Raw genomic sequence first — 25804 nt, forward strand, 5'->3', positions numbered from 1 at the left:
AGTTTCCCGACATTGTTTTTTTTTTTTACCAACTGTGTGCAGTGCAGTGATCCCTGCCTCACATCAGCCACTGGCTGCTTGGCCTATATTACACATTTCACAGCTTTCTGGTTTCCTCTCTCCTCCAAGTCATATTCACACACAGAAAGAGAGACATTAATGTACATAACCGCAGGCTGTCTGAATTTACATGAGCGCTGAGCTCTTTATGCTCAAATAGAGGAGGAAGTAAGAGAGTGGGAGTACACATCTGAACATGCACACACAACTTTTTGCCCAAAAATGAGCCCCAGTAGATTAGCCTGCCCATTAAGAAAGTAAGACTTGCAGAATTGCTGAGGAGCTAAAAGATCCACAAGAGATGCATACAATGTCAGTTTTTGATGCCAATAAACATAATAGTCTAATCACTGCATATAAAAGTGGCTACTAGGCAGTAAATTCACAAAATATAATATTGCAGTTCCACAGAAGCCTCAAAAGGCCCATATTAATATATCTTAAAATGCTAATTAGCATTTAATGTTTCCACTAATCAAATGAATAAATAATAAAAACAATGAAATAATGAAAATGAAAATGACACATTAACAAAAACATCAATGCTTCTTTGCCAGGAATCGAATAGAAACAGTTTGATGTGCAAATGAAACTTCACCATCAGCATCACAGTTGTCAACATCACTTAGACACACAGCTCCTGATCTGCCCTGCGCAAAAACATTCATCACGTCAATCTTCCGAAACTTGCTGAGGCAACCTGAGCTTACATGAATGATTAAACTCAAGGTGACAAACAATGAGCTGTGGTTTAAATATCATCATGCCAACTCTCTTGTTGGGAGATTGAAAGGCCTGCTGCAAAGAAAGGATGAGGGCCAACACAACAAAACAAGTAGTTGAGCTCACACACCACACAATGGATGCCCTCCCCGTCTGTGGCCTCCACGCGGTGTGCACAGCCGCCAGCCCCATGGCCCCCGACACCCCCGTTTTCTGATGTCTGCCGGCTTTTTGTTTTCCTGCTGTTCGTCAATGCAGGGTATCGTGCCAGCACGAGTGAAACGTGGGTCAGGCACTTCTGCTAAATACAATGAAGTGTGTTTGTATTGCCCACGAAGACTTGGGAGAAGCATTGATATTGTGCGTGTGCATGTGTGTGTGTGTATGGGTGTGTGTGTGTGTGTGTGTGTGTGTGTGTGTGTGTGTGTGTGTGTGTGTGTGTGTGTGTGTGTGTGTGAGCCATCTGCTCGGACAGGAGACAAGAAAGAGGGGCTCTTGACTGGTAGGATTTTGTATCCAAAGGCCAGACAAAGACTATGTTACACCAGTGCTTCTTATTTTTGACTTGCAATGATTTAGCCTACGACTGGAAAGCTTTAAAAATGAATAAAAGCAAGAAGCATTAAGATGTTTCAGAGTTATTTACAGTCTTCCTTAGACCCTAAATAAAGACCAACTACAGAAATAAGGGGAAAACTATATTTCATAAAGGTATTTCAAAAAGTGATATTTTAATTGAATTCATGTTTAAAGAGAAGTACAATATAAATCATATAAATCTGACTGGCTAGAGGGCTTTTATTAATTTATAGTAACCGAATATTCATAGCACCCTGAGCCAGTGGTCAGGTACTGTATAAAACCTTTCATGATCAACATGTATAATCTATATCTATATATCTGATATGAATGCGCTAGCATTACACTCTAGGTATGGACAGCAAAAAAAAGAGGCTTAGCTAAGAGCTAGTAATATTTGTGTAACTCCCAAAAACAATGACCAAAAACCCCCACCTGTTTAGCTTGTTAAACTTTTATTATTTTAGATGTAAGACCAAAATGACTTAAATGAGCTTGATTACAGATGACTACTGATTATGTTTGCAAGTTGCAAGTATAAGTGAGATGATACTGCTAAATATTATATGCAGTATTTGTAACATCACCCAACACTACCAGGATTTCAGATCCTAAAAGCTTGATTCATCAATGAGTCCAGAATAAACAACAGCCTATCACAGAACCTAGCCCAGACTATTCATTGTTGGATGGTGTTATTGCAGAAGTGTCAGACGGTGCTGTATGATAATGACAGCACAGAGCAATAGGTGGGCACGCAAATGTCATGGCTGTTGACCTAAATGGTGGTGTTTAATCCAGACTTGGCCCTGAAAACAGCTCATGCCTGATAATCAGATGGAACCCATATGTGTCCATGACCCTAGCTAGTCAAAGAGGGAGACAGTTTTCCTAATCTGTCTGCAACTGCCGGCTTGTTTCACCGTCCTGCAAAGGACGAGACATCATCATCAGCAATAAGATAACGGGGTGAGCAAAATTTAGACACCTTAATGAATGTAAACCTGTTTAGCTGTTGGCAGCGGTGCAGCGCGTCCCTGCTAACACATGTGCTGTAAGATCAGTGCTGGTTTAGAGTATCGAGGCCAGGAGGCCATCATCATTAGAAGCATGTCATGTGAAATTATGCCACTGTGCGTCAGAGTCACGCTAACCAACATCCTCCTCCCACTCATACTGATGTGTATGCCCCCAAAACCCAGCAATCCACGCACCATGAACTAGCTCGCTGTCATCTTCATGACATGTTGGTGATCAAAGATGTGTTCTTATTCTGGGGCTCTGTTCACTAGAAAGAATGTTATGGTGACAGTACTTCTATGATTACTTCTACTGCACATGGTACCTAATGTTCCAAGCAAATAGTTGTTCTTAAGATAAAAACAAAATTGGAGGAAGAACACTGAGATCTTGAACACTTTGTGGGAGGAGAGCCTGGAGTACATCCATCAATGCTCTAATAATGGAAGGCACTGTTTAATCCAATTTAAAATTGTACACCTTCTTCATTACTTGATAAAGACGTTATACAGTGATGTGACAGATGCCTCTCAGCAGACGACACAGTACTCCACAGCTCACTCTATAGTATATCTCAAAGGTCTTCCAGATCAATATTTTTTCAAATTACTATCTAAACTGCTTCAAATCCTGCTACAAGTACATTTTGTTGGTAACTGGAAAGAGTGAAATGTTTTGAAAAAAAAACCTCTCTGGATAATGGATGTCAGTCTGTATTTTTCCTTTTACCATCCATTTACTGTGGGTTTGTAAAAGACAGTATGAGGTAAGAAAGAAAAAGTGTGTATTGTACATTTTCTAAGTGGAGTTTTGTGCCTCGATAAACTGCTGAAGTGGTAAGACCTGCAAGTAACCTTCAAGCTCTGTTATACACAATGTAAGCACACAGAAGCACTAATGTCCTCGTCTCGAAGCACTTTAGACAGAAACCTGAGAGACAGAAAAAAAAGAAGAAAAATCTAAAGTTGTCAAACTAATGTCTTTCATAAATTAAATTTGCTTATGTAGATTTTTCAAAATACACCGTAACTGTCTCCAATTTATCATGGAGGATACTAAACACTAAACTACTGCAAAGATGTAAACAAACAAAGACAGTACATCTCAGCAGACTGTCCAATTATCAGTGCTGAGTTGCATTTCCTCTCTCATTCCTGAGCTCGCTGAACTGAAAAGCTCATCATGGAGTTCAGAGAAACGACCATTTCAGCCCTTACAGTTCAGCAGCCACAACGGTCCAGGTTTGTTTCCGGCTTGTTAATGGGCAGACGCATAACATCACTGAGGGAAAAGGCTTGTGAAAGGCAAACATGTTTCAGGATTTGAGAGAGAAAATCAATGTAAAACTTTTAACCTATATACAGCAAACATCTAAAGTATACACTATTCTTTAAAAAAAATAAAAATAAAATATTTTTAAAGTGCTGGATTACGCTCTTGCTACTTCTCCAATGCCAATGAATATCTACTGTAATATATCCATGGCATTGATGATTAAATTCAGTGCTCGTATTCACCCACAGGAGGAATGTTGGCCAAAAGCAACACACCTTGTGTCCAAGTAATAAGAGACAGACATTTTTTTTTGCACTGATTTGCAGGATGATGTGAGACGACAGGACAACAAGGTATTGTTTGCTGCAGCGAGAACAAGCAGAGGCAGAATCTATGTGCAGGAGGCTACATGTAGGATAGTTGCCTCCAACATCAGGTTCTTAAATGAGAGTGTATGAAGCGTCCACTACTTAGAAAGGTATCTGCATGTTATAAATTGTAGTCATTAACATGCTTGAATTTGGGGAATTAGTAATAAAATCAATTTTTTGAGGAATAATATGCCATGCATTTAAATGCATTTAATGTGTTGCGTGTCATTTTTTGCGTTAAAAACGGAGTCATGTTTTGCCCTCAACCTTTGTGAATATCAGATCAAATTTTAAAAATTGATTTTTTTCTCACACCACCCAGTATTTATCCATCTAAAAATGCAATGTCTGCCCATCGCTGCATCCCACATCGACCACTAATGTTTTAATAGGAGTGCCATACACTGACTGACCTTATTATGTGTCAGGGTCACAGGGGGATGAAGGCTACTTTGGGTAAAAGGCAGGATCCATGTAACATGGAAGGTCACTAAATGGTCAATTATGTATTCTCAATGATCTGTTTCTTCATAGACTTCCTCTTGATGGAGCAGACATTGGATTAGGACATGACGACTTGGACAGCTGGAGGTGTGTGTGACCCTAATGCCGCCACTCAGAAACAAACCAGAAGGTTTTATACACCATTCAACTTTGCATCTTTTCAGTCCCTGACTATCAAATTCCCAAAAGTGTATCCAAAAAGAGCATTTCCTAAACTTGCACGGGTCATGTAATTGAAGGGTGAAATAAATAAGATTTTGCATCATATAATTATGGCAACAGAAGTGGTGGTTAGCTGCTCTGCACGGTGGGGTAAATAGTTGGGCTGTGAGAAGGGGCAGAGAAAGGTAGAGGAAAGTAAGTGCTTGATAGCTAGGGGTTAGGAAACGTGGCAACCACTCTCTTCCTCTGTCCTTCCCACCTTCTGTCTTTTGTCAACACATCTCTCGGTCAACTACTCTGAGCTGAAAGCAGTCTTTAAGTGTAGCCAGGTCAATTGAAGCTTATTGGTAGTGTTTAGTACTCACACAGGATAATCTACTGTAGTCCAGGGGTTCAGGCGCCAGAATACATATGGGGCGTGTCCAACCACTAGTGTAACTTTAAACAATGTGACATTCACACCCACCTCACGTTGTGATTGGCCAGCTGGGTGTGGAGGTGAAGAAAGAGTCAGGGCTTGAACATCTCTCTCTACAATTAATTATAAACAATTGCTCCTTTTGTATTTATGACATGGACCATCTCTTTGTCACTATTTCTACAATCCCCTTCAATCACTTCTAGATGATTTCTACAAAAAAAAAAGACAATTTAGCAAGTTCTGGACTGCTAACTGTTCCCCAAATTAATGAATGCATCGATTAGACAATACCAAATAGGGCAATCCTATTTTCCGCCTGCCCAGTCAGCTTTGAGATGTAAAACAGGGGTCTCTCTCAAAAGCAGCAGCTGATTCTGTTGGCCCTGCTAACCACGATCTACAATTAGCATTCAGTCTGAGGAGCATCTTTGAATCGAGGAGGGAGAGTGGACAGAGAAGTATTGTGAAAGCACACTCTCTCACACACACACACACACACACACACACACACACACACACACACACACACACACACACCTGACAGCTGCACTTTAACCCTCCCTTCCAGCTTATAGGTCTAATTATATGATGGCGGCCGGAGCCCCAGTGGGGGGCCTCTGAGTGTGTGTGTGTGTGACGCTGTGCACGCATGTGTGTGTGGGCATCAACGTGAGGGGGGTTGCAACGCCTGCAGACCTGGTGGCAGGGACCTGTGATTGGATTTTGGAGGAGCAGATGGCAGGCTGCTGCTGGAAGGCATTGGAGGGTGTGTGGGTGTGTTTATGTGTTTATGTGTGACTGAGTGAAGAGCCTTGCATTTTTAGGAGAGAAAAGTAAAGCTTTTTATAGAATCTACGATGTTTTGTTAAAATTTGCATGTTTCAGCATAATATAACACAGTTCAATAGCTCTACAAACTGCAGCTTCCACATGTACCATACAATTAAATTAAGACCTCTATAAAAGAGATTGAACAATAACAGAACTTCATGAACGTAGGATTTATTGCAGGGCAGTTGTATAATACTACATTATTTTAAGCTAATTAACCAGATAAACTGACAAGTTAATGTACAACAATGTTAAATGATGACAGTTGCAGAGGGATCAAGAAAAAGAAGGGTGACAATAAAAGCTATAGCGCATCTACGCAGAACAATGCATAGTATCTGTTTCCATGCCTCTTTCCACACTGTAAGGTCATACATTGTTTTTTTCACTTTTGATGAAATCTCTCGACTCCAGTCTAGTGTACTGGATGATAATTTTACTCCGGAATTACTAAAATTGATATTGATCTCCTGGTCTGACTTGGTGGTTTGAAGCCAAACAAACTTCCCAAATTGTCTATGTTCTTTTAAACGGACTGCTTTCTTAGCTCAAAGGTTTTCACTGGATAGCGAAAATGTGGGAAACCTTTTAGCCTTCTAGCCTTCTAGCCACCAGTATGCACCACTCTGAATGTGTAAAGAGGCCATAATAAAGAGAAGCCCGATGCCAGAGCGACCCAAACAAGTAAAGCATTCATGTTATTGACACGTTTGGTCTGGCACAGTGTTACCTCCTCTTCAAGCAGAGGGGGGCAGAAGACAGGAAAAAGTGAAAAGATGAAGGTAATGCTTTTCCATTTAATTCTCTATGTAAGAAATAAAAATTATGCACAGGGAATTTAAAAGCTTGAGCCCACGTTACAGAAAGTGTTTACTGACTTTGACATTCAAACTGAATTGACTTCTATTATCATGAGCAGGATATTGTAAAGAAGATCGGTGGTTCAATCCCCGGCTCCTCTTGGCCATGTCGATGTGTCCTTGGGCAAGACACTTAACCCCAATTTGCTGTGTGTGAATGTTAGATGGTCCTGATAGACAGGTGGCTCCTTACATGCCATCAGTGTACGATTGGGTGTGAATGGGTGAATGTCATGTAGTGTTAAAGTGCTTTGAGTGGTCGAGAGACTAGAAAAGCGCCGTGCAAGTACAGTCGTACATCCATCCACCATATTGTCAGGTATCCAGCTCTGGTCTCAGGATCACGCTACAGGCTTAATGGGCTAAACCCTTTGACTCTTAATTCACTTCTGAAACCGTCCTGTTGAAGCCAAGAGAATAAGATGGGTCTAAAGTCTGAGTGAGTCAGACATTGAGGAAAGAACACACTCCTTCAAATGGCTGGTCAGATCCTGTAGGACACATTGTAACACAACCCACTTACATAAGAAACTCTAGTCTCCTTTAGCAGCTGTCTGATGGTGAAGAACTTTACAGTGATGGACAGATGGATCTCTGCTCCAGCAGCGGGAAGTAATCATCTCTCAAAGATGCTATAACTTATGGCACATGTGCTTATCATTAAAAACATGAAGGAAGCTACACTTGTCATGCATGTGTCCTCTATAATGTATAATCTTAAAAGACTGTAGGGAACATGTCCTAAATCAAGACAAAAATGACGGATTTGGAATTTTATATAAAAACGGCTTTAAAAAAATGACTTACTTTCTTCATTGTATCATTAATGTTGGTGTTATGTTGGAGGTTGAATTGGCTGGCATCCATCTTTAATCGAATAACAGAACTAACAGGCCTAAACAGCCGTGTGGTTGGAGAGTTTTCTTCAATGAGTTGCGCCTAATGTTGCATTTACAATCAGACTATAGGCCCAGCAAAAAGTGTGCAATGATGAAATATATTGTTATCTATTTATGGGGAAGACTAAAATGAAGATGCACAGTATGTGTTATCTTGAAAAGTATAGCTTGGAAAATGGGATCTTTATCTGTATGCATGTTGTGCAGACTGGTCCATAACCTTTGTAAAAACAAAATATACATCATTCCAAGCTGTGTTGAAGGTGAATGAGGAAGTTTCAAAGGTAAAGAGTTCCTGAAAGACTGCATTATTTATAACAGATCTGGAGCCCTCGGTTTTGGTTTCACCACTAAAAAGAAGTTAAATCCCCAGAGACTGAACTTGTGTGGCCTTACAACCTTTAATAACTGCCACCGTCTGGCAGTCTGTAGATGCCTAGCTGAAAAAAAAGGACTCAAAGGGAGGTTAAAGGAAGGGTGCTCCCACTCAAGCTGTCTCCTATGACAGCCTCCTCTCCCTCCGAACGTTTCGTCAAATTCTCAAATCAACATATGTTAAAAACTGGATTGCTAGAAAGGCATCACAAATATGTCCCAGGCACCAAAGTTGCTGTACTTAAATGCACCCCAATAAAGTCCAATGCAACATTCCTCTTGGCAATACAGAGCGTGTCTGGATAGAACAGCTGGTCTGCATAGCTGATCTAGAAGGAATTTACTATGCGATGGAAATAGAGACACATGAATGGTTTATGTGACCAATATGTGACTGAATTAATCTCAGTGGAGAATCCAACATGATTCTCAGAAGAAGCTTTAATATGTGCAGCTGGGGGTGGTGCATTTATTAGGCAACATTTCATTGTAATACCATGTTTATGAACACATCAATCCCTGAAATGATTCACCATCTTAAAATGAAAACTTAGCCCTCCTACATTAATAACTGATTGGCTATTGGCTAAAGGCTTATGGAACTCATCTGATCTACACTTGACAATCACACCCCATGATCAGATATGGAGGTCTAGACCAGTGGTTCTCAAATGGGGGTACTTACCCCTGGGTGTACTTGAAGGCACCCCAGGGGGTTATTGAGATTTAAAAAAAGATGTATTTAAAATTAGCATAAATCAAGAATAGTTATTTAATAAATATGCAATAATATAAGTGTAGGTTCTTAAACTGAATTATATGTATTCTGTTTTAAATCAGACACTGATGGCACAGCGTTGTGTATTACATTGTTTTTTCAACCAAAAATGCTTTGCGCTGGTTAGGGGGTACATCACTGAAAAAAGGTTGAGAACCTCTGATCTAGACCATGACCATGTCACTAAAGATGATATACTGCAAACTATGATATAATAATCCAAACAGGTCATGAGACACTGTGTTCCTGTACAGTGCTGGCTTGACAGAAAGGATGCTGGGCTGTCAGAAGGGAAAAGGATCACTGCTGTCGGGACTGTCGGGCCGAGAAAGATTGCTGTCGGCTCACAGGAAGCAAACATCAGCTGGTTTGGTTGTGAGACGTTTGCATTTGTTTCTCACAACTTGTGGTTAAAGCCTACTCATCTCAACTGTAACTTTAACACAGCAAGTTCAGTTTTTGGTAGTTTGAAACTGATTTCACTCTCCCCCTTAAGCCCTAATTGTGATCATTAATACTGAAATCCAGGTAGTTTATCAATAATCAACGTCTCAACGTAATCAATGGAATTGTCAGTTTTAAAAATAAAAATAAATGCAGCAGTTCAATCGCATTGAAAATTACACAACATTTAAGCTCTTAAATAGAAGCAAAAAAACTCTCTCCACTCTATTTTTTCAGGATTTTATGAATAAACACAACATTATTTGTGCAAATACAGCTGTGTTCGGAGCAAGAAAGAGAAAAGAGACTGCCATCATCAGAACCATACAAGTAACCGAAACAGACTCGAGTCGACTGACAAGAACAGTTTCAAGAAATGTTCCAAGATGTGTCACAGTGAGCTGCATCTAAAGTCAAATGAATTAGAAGTAATTTACTTTTAAGATAGTTGCCTGAATTAGGGGAGCGATCAATCTTTTTTTCTTTCATTTGAACAAAAGACCTAAACAATTGTATTATTCACTCATTTAATCATTCCGACATTTGTTATTCAATATTCTTGCCAGAATCAGTCTGTTTCAGGTATATGTTTAACTTGTTTAACTGGTGAAGAATCACATACATTTACTTATCTCTCTTTTTATTATGTCTGTCCTACAGATATGATGTCCACATCTTAACTGCATTTCAGCCCTTGCACAATTTAGACTCTCTTTTTTGAGATGTTTTGTAAGAATAACATTCTTCCTAACACCATATATATATATTTATATTTTCTTTAGAAACTGTACTTTTATTTTGTTACTTACTTTAAAGTTAAATAATTCTGTGAGATGAGAGTTAAAACAATATAATTAATCAGAATTATTAGGACTCCTCCCAGATGACATGTCCTATAAATCTTTTTGAGGCACCATGTGTTCAAGCTCACCTCCTCTCATAACACCAATGGGAATTTCAGATGGAAATATTACTATATATGTCCAGATGGATTGGATTATAGCAAAAACAGTCTCAAACGGCTTAATAGAGAGGGATGAGGTAGGGAGGAAACTATACTGATGGATATGGCAAAAGGCCTGAACTCTTAAGTGTATTCATTAGTGCCTTGTTGAAATAATCTCAGCGTGTAATTATGTATGGATGATTAAATAGGGTGTAATTACATAGACTGCTGACACAGCTGAAGCCTATAAATCACAGCGTTTTTTTTAAGATAAAACCTTTGGCTAAAAAGCTCAGCCTTGTAGTTCCATCTGGTTTTCATATGCACATCATCCAATATCATCCCACTGAAAACAAAACCGCTAACTCACTCATGGATATCGCCCTTGTTTCCCTGGTTTTGCTTGCCGATTGCGTAATAACAGACTCACCTGCTTTCCCTCCAAAGTGTACAGCCTCCTCACAGCTCCAGAGTCCAACTTGATTGCGTCCGTGATGTCGGTGAGCACCTGTCCGAAGGAGTGTGCCGTCTTCCTGTTGAGCAGTATGCGGACGGCCTTGCGGGGTTTGACGCCGCTGCGGATGACTGTGACTAGCTTGGGTTTGATGAAGTCCTTGGTCTCGTGCTGCAGCTCGCCCTTCAGCGGGACGAGAGAGGAAAGGGAGCGAGAGGTGCCGGTCTTGCAGCCCACTGCCCAGTTGGGGTTGACGTTCTTGGTGTAGTCCACGCGGCGGAAGGGTTCGTTTGAGGCGCACACATAACTCTCACCTGGAGAAAGAAATAAGTTGGCGTGACTGCCAGTCGATGCACGGATCATGCAAACTGTATCCACATCTGATCAAATATAACAAATATTTGAAATAAAATAATATGTATGGCATGTACCAAAACAATACGTTTATGTTCACATTGCACCAGTGGAACAACAAAGAGTTAACATTCCTCCGTTGAAACAAAAAGGCACATTGAGAGGCAAGGCCAGTGCAACACGGTCCTCTCTCCCTTTCAGCTGTCGAGCTGCTGCTTTGGCCTTCCTCCAAAGCGAAGCATTTTGTTTTATCTGACAGCATTCCATTCCAACAGTTAACACGCAAATGTTTCCTTAAAGAACAAAGTCATGTGACAAGTACAGGGGCTCGGCCGATGAATGAGAACCTCAGCAAGAATGTCTGGTGATTGTTGTGAGGGCCGAGTGTTGGCTGAGAAACTCAATGCCGTTCTGTTCCACTCGGAGTCAGAGAGAGAGAGAGAGAGAGAGAGAGAGAGAAAGTGACAGATACCTTCTGTTCCTAATGCATTCTTCATGGCATTATTTGTGTCCACCAAAACGTAGCTGTCTCTCAGAATCAAACTTGTGCTTCACAGACGCTTGTCAAAACATATTGGATCCTTTACATTCTGTAAATGCTGTTCTAGCAAATAACCAATATGTGTATTTATGTGTGGAGATATTTATAGGACAGGAAAAAAAAAAAAAAATCACAGAATTTTTCATCAAAGCTATAAAGAGACGAATGGCATGCACATATTGCCGTGCTTGTATCTCTGCATCTCTGGGGCATTAGTAGAACTGTATAGCATTGAGGCTGGCCAGTAAGCAAAAACACATGCTTGTTCATAAGCTGCATTAAGTATAATCCTCTAACCGGACATCACTCAGGAATAGTTGTAATAAGGTCAGAAAGGTGGCGGTTTGTGGCTCTGGGATAAGTATGTTTGAGTAAAGTTTCAGTATATTTTGGAAAACACAAAGTTGTACTGACAGTGTCAAATCAAATCTCTGAAATTGTGTCTGATGTGTGTCAAAACTAACGGATTACGCTGCAGTGAAAGAAGGCCATACGAGGCCGTGTGTCCCACGATACCGGGTTTTATTAAGCTTGCAATTAACCAAAGGCTAATTAAAAGGCTAGGACACAGCTGGGGGTGGGGGACTGAGCTATGGCTGAAAAATAAATCAAAATATAACCGGGGCTGTCATTCATCTGGGGGGCAACGACAGAATACTGAAATGCCCTCAGATGGTGGCCAGTGCCAAGTCTATTCCCCGAGGTGCAGGGTGCAGGTGCAACATCCCTCGGTGATGTGAGGGGAGCCCCAACCAGGCGCCACTGGCTGCTGTCCTCATGTGGACGACAGATGAGGTCGGCCTTAACAGAGCCGTCTAACCAGTCTGGCAGCTTTTACTGCACCGGAGCCACATCTGTCACCAATCTAAAACCAAGTGATGAATGGAAATCATAAAACAGAATGTTAATATAAAGGCAATGCAAAACTTTTCATCACCAAAGCAATGAGGTGACCCCATGATCCAATTATATTCTCCTTCTGTTTTGTTTAATATTTCCCAATGTAGTAAAAAGAATTGGACCAATATTGCCAGCACACTATTGTTTCCCCTCAGCAGACGTACCAACAGTCTATATCTTATAGGTGGGGTAATTTGAAATGTTGGATGGTCTTAATTTGTTGCGAAGCAGCGTTTTACACAAAAATGTCAAATTTGTTAGCGTCCTGCTTTTTCTTTTCTAGCTAAGAAACCCCTTTTTATTGGGCTTAGTGATCAGATGGTATAGGCCTGGTACTACCAAGACACAGAGAATATACAGAGCATGAATTCTTGATTGGAACAAATAATACATTAAATAGTGGTTTTATAAAGACAACAAAAAGCTGAATTCAACACAGATATAAACTATACAACATTTCTAATATTGCTCTGCCATTATTGACCATTAGAGTTAGTGTAATGTGAGTGTAAATGTGTCTGATTTCATCCTTCATTTCACCAGTTGATGCTAATACACCCTTTGGCTGACACACTTGCTATTGTCCAACTAAAACCACTATGTCAGCATGTTATGTAATCCCACATATCCACACAGTAAACTACAAAGCTCTTCCTCAACCCAGTTCAGTATCTGCGACCTCTCTGTGTGGTTTTCCACGAGTACAGCAGTTCAATTCTTCCATGGGCCCAGGTCAGTCCGCCATAGCCCCACCAAACCATGATGACATGATATACACTGCTGCCCCACAGAAGGGGATCGCCATGTCGAGCCTACTGTGGTTCTGATTAGAAGCCACTTAAGCGGGTCCTCAGTGGCTGAACTTACTCGGGACGGGAGAAAGTTCAGAGGACAGTTTAGAAATGGGGGAGAGAGAAAGATAGGCATGACATGCAACAGAAATAGCCACAATGAGCTGAAAGGGTTGCAGGTGAGACTCTTCCTGTAGTTCGTGACTAGCAAACCAGGTAAACAACTTTCTCTTGCTGTGCTGTGCAGTGGAACAACACTCGTCTCGCACCTTGCAAGCTCGGCTCGACCACTCAATGGAAAAACCCTACGAGTGGCTGAGTAATCCCATCCAACCATCAGGGACACATATGTGAGTGGTGCTTATTGGGTTTCCACACAAAAGAGCCCCAGCAGGCCTCAATCAATGGATGCAGACTGCTGAGCTGTGCAGTGATGTTCCCTCTCTCTGTCCATTAGACGGGTGAGTAAACAAGGATAAGACGCTGGTGCTGGGCCCACCTGCAGTGCATCTCCCATCTGAGTTTACCCAAATCACAAAAATACTTTCCACTTACTCATCGTGTTGTCAACGCATGCAGATTATTTGGCTGATTTGGCGTATTACAAAAAAAAAAATCTAAAAGACATAACATTAAATATGTGACTTTTCAGAAATAATATCCTGGTTACTCAGGATAACAGCAGTATTTTATAATGATAATCTCCGTCCTTTAAGCATCATATGACAGTTTAAAAACAAATAAATTGCTATCAGTAGTACTCTGGACATAACTAGTTAGGTATGCCCCAGATCCTCATTCAGCAGCAGTGCCCCCTGCATATAAAGTGCAGAGGTTCAGTGGCAGAACACTCTGTATCGCATCCAATGCACCAAAACAACTTTTGCTCAAATTGCCAAACTAGTGATGCTACAGAATTCAGATCAGGCGCTGGCCTAAATCTCCTCCCCGGTCACTCAAGGGACAGGACAGAGGAAATTAGTGAAACGTCCAAAGTTTTAGGAGGATGTGAGATGAAAATAGACCAATATACGAGAATAATGACTGCAGTAAGAGGTCAGGGATCCTGAGTGTGTGTGTGTTGCAGAGCCATAACCTCTCGTGTGAAAAGAGGATCACAAGCAGGTCATGGTGCAGACAGACACACACCAGGGCTGAACATGAAGATTAACCTGTGACAGAGAGGTCGCTGTCTAGGGTGAAAATACACTGCAGAAAGTGAAAGGCTAGGAGAAGACTGTGCTCCATTTGTGTCTGCAGTGTGTGACTGACTTTAACAACGCAGTATATATTTCCAGTATTTAACTTCATTACTTCACTATTACACTGCAAGCAATGGACATATCCTGGATGGGGGAGGGAAACTTCAATTTGTCAAGCCCCAAGAGTGAGATCAATTTCAAAGAGCAGCCAATGGACCCTTCAAACAACACACACACACACACACACACACACACACACACACACACACACACACACACACACACACACATTCATTCCCAGGCAGGATTGCACTTTGATGCCCACACAAACTCAGCTCAAGAATGCATCCTAAAGATCGGGGAAATGAGTCAGGCAGAGATCGATGGCCACTGATGTGCATTAGCAGCAGCCTGTGCAGAGCTAAAGCTTGCACTGAGAGGAGTGGTCTGCCGGTCTGCATTCATGGCACTGGGTCAAACATGTCAGAACAGTTAGATGTCAATGATGCAAATGATGCAAGGGAAGCTCTGTATTGCATCCATTATACTGTGATGTCCTCCAGAGATAATTGGATTTAGGTACAGTAGATGATCCACAAGGGAGAACTGATTTCAAACATTTTGTCTGACAGAAAATAACTTTAACTTTAACAGTGAACCGCATCAATCATTGCTGTCGTCATTAGGTGCCCTTAACAATGTGAATATCTTCTGAGTGACCTTTAAAACTTCTGGCATAACTTGCCTGAGGTTATTCGTGTGTATTTGGCTGAGCCATTTAGCCACTAAAGGCAACATCCAGCTTTTATTAAAAATAAAATAATCAATTGCATACTGAATCAATGCACTTTATGCACCATCAATATAATCAAGTATTGAGCCTCGTTAATGACTTGTGGTCCCATGAGGTGATCGTTACATCCATGACCACCCTTACCTTCTACCAACTCCTCAAGACTGGTGATCCTCCTGCCTCCATCCATCGCGTATAACATCCGGACTCCTTGAGGGAGGTTGACGTTGTCCGACAGAGACCGCGTGAGCTCCATGAGCAGAGCATCCAGAGACCTGCACCGGTCGTTAGACACGGCGTACACCAATCCTTTAAAATATCTGTCCCCGTTGCGATAAAAGCGCACTTTCTTGGCTTTCTTCTCAGTGGTGAGGGACTGCAGAGTGCGCGTGCGGTAGAAACTACAGTGCGCACTGTGCGCCGGGCTCGGGACCAGACCGTTGCCTCTGGAGCCGGACTGGGAACCGGAGGCAGAGTTGGTTCTCGGTGTCCGGTGCGGTTTCTCTCGTTCCTCGAAGTGTTCAAATTCAATACTTCTGCTCAGCGACATGTTGCCTTGCTATTTATAAACAAAACCCCAAACAGAAAAAAAACTTGTATCCAGAGTGCAGAAGGGTCGATGCGTCCCGGGAGGAGACGGACACACACGTGTGCGCCTCCAGTCTCAACTTCCAAGTCCGCCGGTTGCTCGGGACAACTCCAAACGCTCATAAAACAAGAAAAAAAAAAAATAATCTCGAAAAAAAAAAAATCGAGATCCAAAGAAAACCAATCCCCGGCCTGACTGATCCGATGAATTGATTACCTAGAATAGCGCAGCAGGAGCATTAACTCAAACGCCTGCTCTGGATTTTAGGGTTGAAGAGCAGCTGTGTTTGACAGACACAGCATCGGACCTACCGGGTACCGGGTGGATTTCAAACAACGGAGCAATTCTTTTACAAAAGTTCGGCACACCACAAGCCTCCTCCTTCTTCTGCGCCTCACATCCTTCCTCTGACGGGTCGGTCCCTCAAACTGTCAAATTAGTGGATGGAGACACGGGGGGAGTCCTTCCCGCCTCAGGGTCCTAATGCTCTCCATTGTTCTGATAATATATTCGGGACGGAAACAATGAAGTTTGCGATCATCCTCGATGACCTAAATGTGTCCAGGCTGTAAGAATACAACTGGAAGTTTTTCTTGGAGGTGACACATACCTTTATAGTCCGCAGGCTAAATACAGAGTGGAGTAGGTTGCAATAAAGAATATTGTAGGAATATCAATATTAGCCTATATTGTCACTGAACATGTACATGTATTCATTTGGCAGATGCTTAAGTCCAAAGCTATTTTACAACTAAAATGTTATTATCTGATTTATATTTTGTATTATATAACGTATTGTATCAATATGATAACGATAATGATGGCAAAAAGGTGCACATCTTTAAAGCGCGCTAAACACACTCACACACATTAAAATATATGTTGGGTTATACTGAAAACCAGTGACAGGCCGTGGATTTGGTACCTACGCTTGCTCTGTCTGTTTAGTTTAACAGCTGATCGCGTGAAAATAAGCTAATAGGGAAACATAATTATAATACATGTAGTATATTTGTGAAAAACAAAGACATTATAAAATAGATATAACTTTTAATTATATATATTTTTTGTATTTGCTAACTTTAGCAGTGAACTGATCAGAGAAAAAGTAATTCAATTAACCAATCACGAATCAACGATCACACCGCTTTATGAAAAAAAAATACTTACAGATAATGCTCCAACAAGGGCATTTGGGGAGTAGATTAAAGATGTCTGTTAACATTTGTTTCAGAAAAAAATGGTGAATAAATGTAATAATGTCTTTCTGCAACCATGCCATCCCACCACTAAATACCGGCAAATCCTGCACACTGTATCTTTAAGAGATTGTATAGGTTACTTCAGTTGCAAAGATCTTTTGTTCATTCAATTCATAAATTACAAGTATTCAGAAAGAATTAGTTGTTATTCCTTATTTATTTATTCCTTTGCATTTTTTTGTAGACTGTTTCATTTTTCATGAGCTAGAGACAATTGTACCCTCTGCTAGTATCGGTTTTACAGTGATAAAACAATAGGAATTGCACTCAATTTGCTAGATTTAGTGATTTATTATCGATACATATGCTGCAGGCAAAAACAGTCACACATGTTGTATTAATACAATGTAAAAAAAAGAACAATATTTCCATACATAGACCGTTATGTTTGTGTCTGAGGAAATTAATTCAGTATGTCTGTGTCGCAGAGTGCAGCTAAGCCTGGCTCGCTACGACTGCCAAATAGTGAGGCTGGATTATAAAGGGCAATGCCAGTTTCACTCCCCACCTGATGGGTTCCTGGTTGAAACTCATCCCCATTCCCTGCCAGGCTCTGACATGGGTTACCTTCATCACCACCTGGTGCCGCACAGCACGGGCCTGAGCCACACTGTCCCTGCAGCTTGTCATAAAGCAGGGCAAAGAGTAGTAATGGGTTGACTGGGGAGGGGTTAACCCACTTTTCAACTACAGTAGCCTAATTCCTCAAGCTAGTGCAACAGAAACTAATAAGTCTATCTTTGTCACATTTCTTAAGAACTAATTGGGGACAAAAATACAGTTTTAAAGGCTAATCAGTAACTTTTTGACCATAAAATCAATATGTCAAGTCACATCGAAGAGTTCCCTCATAGATGAACAAACCAACGTTTTGTACAACTGAATTTAAAACACCAATAGAACAAAACATTCTAGCATGAAGATCTGTAAATATGAGAATAGTTTCTAAACAATATGAAAAATATAAGCGTTAATGTAGGAGAGACATTGGAATTCATTTTTGTATGTTGGTGGTAGGATGACCCTTGTTTATACATGATCACATATTGTGTATTTGAGGAAGGAAATTAGGTTTAACACTGAACAGAAAGTTTATAATCTAAGTGACCTCATCTGTCAATTGTGTTATTTTTTTGATTCGCTGATTAAAATCTATATAAATATCACCAATGGGTCTCGGCAACATTTTTGATATTCTTCAAACTGAAAGCCAGCTGTGTTGGATGTATTGTTTAAGCAGCCTTTGAGGGAGGACGTCGCTGAGCACAAAGCAAATAGGAAATGCGCTTCCCCCGGCACAGGGAAATCCTGTACAGAGTGACAAAGCAGAAAATCCCTCAGTGCTAAGAACCCCTCTCTCTAAATTAGGAATAACAATCAGGTTGGCGATAAGGCTTAAGCCTTCTCTGACTGTTTCTACTGGTAATTCGGTAAGCTACTAATATAATGCAGTTTATGAGGGATTTGGGGAATAAGTCTCCTCAGGCATTTGTATAAAAATCACTTAGCTAAATGATCCACTCTTGAGGAAACAATGCAAAATGTGTGATCAGTTTCAAAGCCCCGCTGGTTTCAGGGCCAAAATCACATGCCTTATAAATATGATATACTACAGTACATGCTACTTATTTTGAGAATTGTACAATGTTTGACTCACTTTACATCTGTGTAAATCAAATATGAATTGATCCTTATGTCTTAAAATGTGAACATATTACTGTAATCTCTGCATTTTACAATGTATATGTATCACTGTATATTTGTAAAGGAAACAAAATTATTGTACAATAAAACAAGTCTACGACATTAAACTGGAGGCATTTCTGAAGTACCACATGGATCCTCATAACTCAGAAGCAAAGACCATCTTGTGACAGAAAGTAGATAAACGGAATCTGGAGATGAGAACAATTTGTCTCTATACACATCGACAAGCAGCAAGCGTGGGCGAGTGCATTATTTTCATGGCAGGCGCTGTCTCACAACATGCACATCATTTCTGACTAATGTTTCAGTAAAGATGAGGATATGGCGTTGGGGTCAAAGGTCAAGGAGAAGGACAGTTGAAGAGAGGTCAGTGTGTTGCTAACACATCCCACAGGCATCACAGCCATAGCTGTAGCCATAGCATATCAGAATAAATACAACAAGAGGGCAATGGTCAATATGAAAGCGCAACATAAAACTAGGGTTCAACTATTGAGAAGTATTTAAGTGCACTAATTAGCATCTAAATCCCAAAATGTTTCATTTGCATGTGGTCACGGTCAAAGTAATGTCTGGACTCCTTTTTCCAGCCATGCCCGAGAAGACACCGTGTGGGACAAAACCGGCCTGTATTCTGCTGTTGTACTTTTTAAATGTGTTATGCCCCTCAACGAATAAAGACATTTTAACCCACAGGCTTCCCTCTGTCTACAGTGGACTATTTTGTCTTCAAGAGCACCTTGTACTCACTTGGGATTCACCTACTTCAAAACCGAGAGCACCCAGTATTTTCTAGCGGAGCTCATGAAGTTGAAAGAGAAAAAAAAATACTCCAGCGCCCTCTGGTGTTCACCAAGGAACACTAAAGGATTTTTTTTTTTGCTACCAGAAACTCAAATTAGTTCTAACTATATATTATGAAATGATGGGTGTGTGAAACTTGAACATTTCAAAGTTGATGGTACACTTAAACAAAACTTGAACAAAGCAGACAGTGTTTAAGAAAGACCAGATGTGATTTGTGAGGAATGCTGTACCAGTGTCGAGATTCAGAGGCAATGAAAAGCTCCACCCCGGCTACTTTACAAGAGTTGCATTTTGGTGACACAGCAATGCTGCTATCAATATCAGTATTCCTCTTCCTTAAGTCTCAATCTTACACTCAAGCACCCTGAGAGACCTCCATCACTCGGGGCGTGAGCTCGCACCAAAGACACAACAGTATCATGGACTCAGACCTGAAGGGTGCTGACTCTATTCTCAGCTACTTCACACTTGGCTGTGAACTGTTTCAGTGTAAAAAAAAAAAACGTGGCCGAAAGCAAACATGCAATCCTGAGGTCGCCCAACCAGTTCCTCTCCACTCTTTGGCTGCATCTTGAAATTCTGCCCATGAAAATTACAAACTGAATCTGTGACAAAGCCCAAAGTAGGACTCCAGTGAGTCCAATGCCAGTAGCACAGTTATTGCTCCAGTTAAGACTGGAGGGCTTGTATTAACAACTAAAGCATCCCATATTCCAGCAGCACCTTGCATAAAACACCTTAGAGGATTCAGGAAAAAGCATGTGGGTTATGACTCCTTTTCAGAACCCTGGTATAAAGCTGAGGCCATAGGCCGGCCTCACTTCAATACTGGGAACAACTGGTAGGATTTTTCAGGCACCAATGACCTCGGGGTCACAACTCAGACTAGCTAGCTACCGCTGCAATGGAGGCTTTGTATATTATCAAGTATAATTCCATGTCCTTTACCATTACTGGGATGCACAATTCCTTGAGAAGGGGGAAAAATATTCACTGCATTTGTCCAGAAACCTTTAACCACTATGTGGATCGTCCAACTATGGCCACAGATGTGATAATGCAACTACAAAGCATATCATTGATTTTTGGTGTTTTGGTACTGGTTACTATTATGAAGAACCTCATTAAGAAGCTCATGACCAGCACCGAAGTCCTATAATAAAACAAGACCCTTGTTCAGAGCAGGCTATTCCTCCCAATCATCCTATTCCATTTATTTACTTATTCAATTTATACTTTTGTTTTATATCTATGTATAAGCAGAAAACCCCCAAATCTCCAAAGCATTAAATGCGATTAAAACTAGCAAAATCACCCTTTAGGTTTGACTTCAAAGTGGTCAGTCTCACATGATTGTCATCATTTTGAAAATGAAAATGATTTTGAGGTGGCTGTAGCTCGAGGGGAGAGTGGTTGTCCTGTATCCACAAGGTAGTTGGCCTCACGGCGGCACACTGATCCTTAATTACTAAGGATGCAGAGAATAATTTCCCCAAGGTGATTAATAAAGAATCATTTCTTAAAATGTAGATACTTTCTCCATACATCCTACCATCTTTATTAATGTCCGGCCATAATGTCTGAGAATATCCATAATTCAAAAGAGGTTAAATTGGAAAAATATGAACACTATCTATGTAATACTAATATGTACCATTACATGTCACAACAACAATCATCCTCAGCCATGAGGAATGCCAACTTTTATGAGGAAGTAAAATGTTCTCGTACAGAAATGAGTTCTACCTTTATAATATAGCATGATAGTTTGCCCACAGAAAGAAAGAAAAAACACACAGCAGGGATTCATAAGCCGGGCATGATCAAAGACAACACAGTTAGAAAGCTCATGAAACGAAGCACTCTTATCCAGACAAATTGAATTACAGCAGGTCACTTCAGGTTTTACACCATTTGGCAGCAGTGACTCTGAGGGGCCATGTTTTTCCACAATGACCCAGTTCTCTCACATTTTGTTAAAGGTAGAGTAGCCGTTATTGCTGCCAGGTCAGCTAGCATGATGCTGCAAGTGAGCAGATGCTGCAATACCTTGTCTGGTCTGAGTAGCATCATGTAGCTAGTTTTATAGTAATAGTATTAATTAGCTCATTCCATTTCCCATATCATGTGGTGTAAGACATGTGGATGAATTGGAATGTAATGTACGTATTTAATGTAATGGTCATGTGTAGCATACAGTAGTTGTGGCACAATCCAGCTGCTTTATGTTGGAGTGATATTTTACACCATGCAGCTGTGCAGACAAACCGGCAGAGAAATGGCTTCAGACTGTGTCTCACCCCCCCTTTTGCTCATAAATGAAGTATGTCAGTTAAGTCTTTGTATTTTTTGTGATATTTTCATATTATTGAATAAAAATGAACTGCATGGAGCTGATATTTTACAAGGTTCATTGATTTTCCTCTTTGAGTGATTTAGTGAAAAGTAATAGGTGGTTACCAAACTTAAATATTTTGTTCAGTTTGTTGTTGCGACATGTTGGTTTAACACACCACATTCAAAATACCACTATTGTTATATCGGTATAATTTGTATTTAAAGAAACGGGTGTACAGCACTAATTTACACTCCCTTAAAAGTCAATGAATCAAGATGTTCTCTTAAAATGTTCAGATTGACAGTGTTTGGTATACTGATGTTGACAATTAATGAATAAAAGAATAAAAAAGACATAGTAAAACATCATATTACAACATACTATTATTACAGTTGTGCTTTTAAACACCACTATGCATGTTCGACAGCTAGATGGGGCTCTTACACCTCTTCATCCCTGCAGCTGTACTGCTCACTTAAAATTGGGGGTCACATTTTCATCTTTATGATCCATATTATTTAAACATCCTTTATGTATTTGAGGTAAAGAGACATGTGCCCATCTTCTGGTTCCATAACCAACTTTTTGAGATTGTTTTAATGGGGTGCACAACTAGAATGAGCTCCAAACCCTAAACCACCTTCATTACCAACATGGAGTGCTCTATAGATATACTTCCCCGGTGACCTCATAATAATATATATGCAGGAGAGAAGCAATGGGAATAGAAATACAAATAAAAACAAAGGAGAAGAGGAAGCGATTTTGTTTTGAGGAACAAACTGGAGTGTACAGGAGGAAGACGGTGGAGTGTGTGGAGAAATGATTCAGTGAGCCGAGGATGACATGAGATATTTCATGAAGAGATGAGTTTTCAGACTCCAAAGGAAAGTGGGGAATAACTGGAGGGTAAAAATAATCTCTCTACCATCAGGGGAAAGACCAGAATGGAGCACGGTCGAGCCTGAATGGAGCGATGAGCCGACTGCAGGGAAGAAGGGAAGAGCAAACTGATTGACTGTTCAAAAAAGAAAAAGATGACTATATTTAAGTATGCATGTATTGCATATGCTTCCTTGAAAACCATCACATTGGTTGTATGTGTCAGTGCACCTTTCGGCCTTGAAACACACCTCTCTCATTGAGATGCCCCCAAAACATCCAGACATTAATAGCACTGTTAATCTGTCAGAGCTGGTATTGGTAGATTACAGTTGAAGAGGTCATCGCATTGAAAAGTCAAAACTAATGGAGGCTGACACGTGTCAGAGCGAGGCATTGCTCGGGCCTGATCTCATCCAAGACGTTCTGCTCCTCCCCAGAGAAATCACTGGCCCTGTGGCCTCATCATTCAAAGAAGCTGCATGCACTAACCCATCAAAGGCATACGCACTGTACATGCTGTCATATGGTACTAGTTTATCAAAAAGCACTATTATGGAGTGACCATGATGGTGCTAAACAAGGGGATGAGGGGCGAACATATTTTATGATAAACATTTGATATTTTGCCCTTTAGCGTGAAACATGTCAGAGAAAAGATAAATTGAAAATGTTGATACCAGCTCATACTGAGTTTTATAAGTAATAACAAAGGAGCTTATCATTTTACATAGAAGTTATAAGCCATTAATAAGAGAACATTTTGGGGTTGCTAGGTTGGGAAAAATCCCTTTATCCTTTCTATTTAGTAATAATGCGGTTACAAATGTTACATTGCTTTGCTCCTGTGTCGGGACTCATGTCGGGACCATCTACTGTAGGTCAGGGGTTCTCAACCTTTTGTAATTTCTGATTAATAAAGGAATTCTGAGGACCACCCTCCCAAATAAATGAGAAAATAAGATTGCATGACAAACAAAAGGATAAAACATAAACTCGGCTCTGTTATCCCACTGTCAGTTGTATACATATTTTGCTTGCCCTCACCCATCACTGCATGCCATTATGAATCCAAGTGTTATGTATTAAGGGTCAAATTCATATTTCCTTACCACATCGCTTTTTCATTTCAAAAACTGATCCATGTTGGGTCATTGCATCCAAGGGAACATAGCTAACAGTAGCAAAACATGTTTGTCTACCCGATGATGTTTCATGATTGACGTAGTTATATTCAAACGTAACTGATTATTGAAATTATGCCTTGTTTGAATAACTATATATATATTTTTTATAAACGAAAAATTATTTTAATTATTGTGCAAATGTAGATAAAATACATCTTAGCTTTGTAAATGACGAAAAATGTTTTAATAATTGAATCTAACCATTTGGCAGTCTGTCCCAATGGGTAGCTGCTGTAGGCATCGACTGAGTCGTAATCAACCCCTCTCCAAACTATCCCGTGTTCCTCACTGTGGTTGACAAGCTTCTCCAACTTCCTAAACTAAATAAAATGTTTAAAAGCACATTGGATTATCTGAAAATGCATTATCATAAAGCTAAAAACAGGATCTCGAAGCGTGTTATATGTTAAGATACATGGTTTTCACAAGATGGCGACCATGTTTCCACACAAACCTGCAATATGAACTAGTCGGCTATATTTAACTGCATGGAGAGGAATGTGTTTTTACATGCTGGTGACTCAAGTAATAACTGTGCTATTCTCCCCTTCTTCGATTACCCAATGTGAACTATGATGCACAGCTACACTGGTCACTGCATGTCACCGCCGATCTGGCATACAAATTCACAGAGATGTGTCAGAAATTAGCATTGTGAGCAGTTGGGCATTGACGGTTGTGTTTCACTGTGAATATCAACCACGGCGCTGGTGAATACGTCCACTCTCATCTCATCTTGACACAAACTCCTACAGACCACTGTGATGTCAGAGCCGCTCTGTACGTTTATGCTCCCATATGAGTGTGTCCGCTGTTGAATTTACAGCTGTCGGACTGAAAGGCTGCCTGTAAACCTTGTGATGCAGTAGTAGCTGTCGATAAATGAATCGCCACCATGATCATTCTCAAGGTCCAGTCACTGTGTGGTGTGAGTGCGCTTTGATGACACATTTTCTGTGGTTGAAGGTTTTTAAAGGGAGAAGCTGGTCTGCTAACATGATCCTTAGTCCATCAACGCTTTCATTCCAATCTAATAGGCAAATATTATTATCATTACAATGTTTTTGGATTGGTGATTGTATCCTATAGAATTAAGATCTTGCCCTTATAAGGACCAGACTTAAAATCTGATTCGGGGTCAGTTGCTTTGGAAACGTTGCAAAAGCCAGTTCTGCTGTAGACTTGGAAATAGGAACAGGTCACCAACATCATAAACAAAATAGGTAACACTTTAAGCCTATTTAGCATTTATAGTATATAAACACACATTGAATACATAATTTAAAGCACACTCTAAGTGGGCACAACTAAGTGGAGGCTGGTGTAAAATGAGGATGACAAAATAGTAAAATATAGTTGTAATAATATATATAAGAATATGTCTTCACAGGGGAAGTTATTATGAATACTGTGCATAGTAAACACTTTAAAATGCATTTGTACCGGCGTACATATACATTAGAGTATGTTATGCAGAAATTGTCACATGTTTATATAGTGTTGAGGAATGCTAAATATATTACTATGTAATAAACATAATGAAGGAAGAAAAAAACCCTGCTAAATTTACACTTTTACCAGATGAAAGAAATGTTGAAGCTTTGCTGACTGTAGTGTGTGTGTGTGTGTGTGTGTGTGTGTGTGTGTGTGTGTGTGTGTGTGTGTGTGTGTGTGTGTTAAACCCCAAAATCATGCATCGCAACACTACAGCACGCAAGAAGTAGAATCAATAGATGGCACTGTTTCCCA

General features: G+C 40.4%; 1 protein-coding gene across 1 annotated transcript in view; it reads right to left on the reverse strand.

The window, feature by feature from the left end:
• dclk2a (doublecortin-like kinase 2a) overlaps window positions 1–15833 on the reverse strand; it is a gene marked incomplete at both ends in the record, with an annotated part of 41405 nt that extends 25572 nt beyond the window's left edge. The window contains 2 exons of the mRNA XM_079219983.1: window positions 10679–11016; window positions 15428–15833. Coding sequence (XP_079076109.1) covers window positions 10679–11016; window positions 15428–15833 — 744 coding nt within the window. The remainder of the gene's footprint in view (window positions 1–10678; window positions 11017–15427) is intronic.
• Between the last annotated feature and the right edge of the window lie 9971 nt (window positions 15834–25804).

Source organism: Taurulus bubalis (genome assembly GCF_910589615.1).
Source record: "Taurulus bubalis genome assembly, chromosome: 6".
Classification (NCBI taxonomy): domain Eukaryota; kingdom Metazoa; phylum Chordata; class Actinopteri; order Perciformes; family Cottidae; genus Taurulus; species Taurulus bubalis.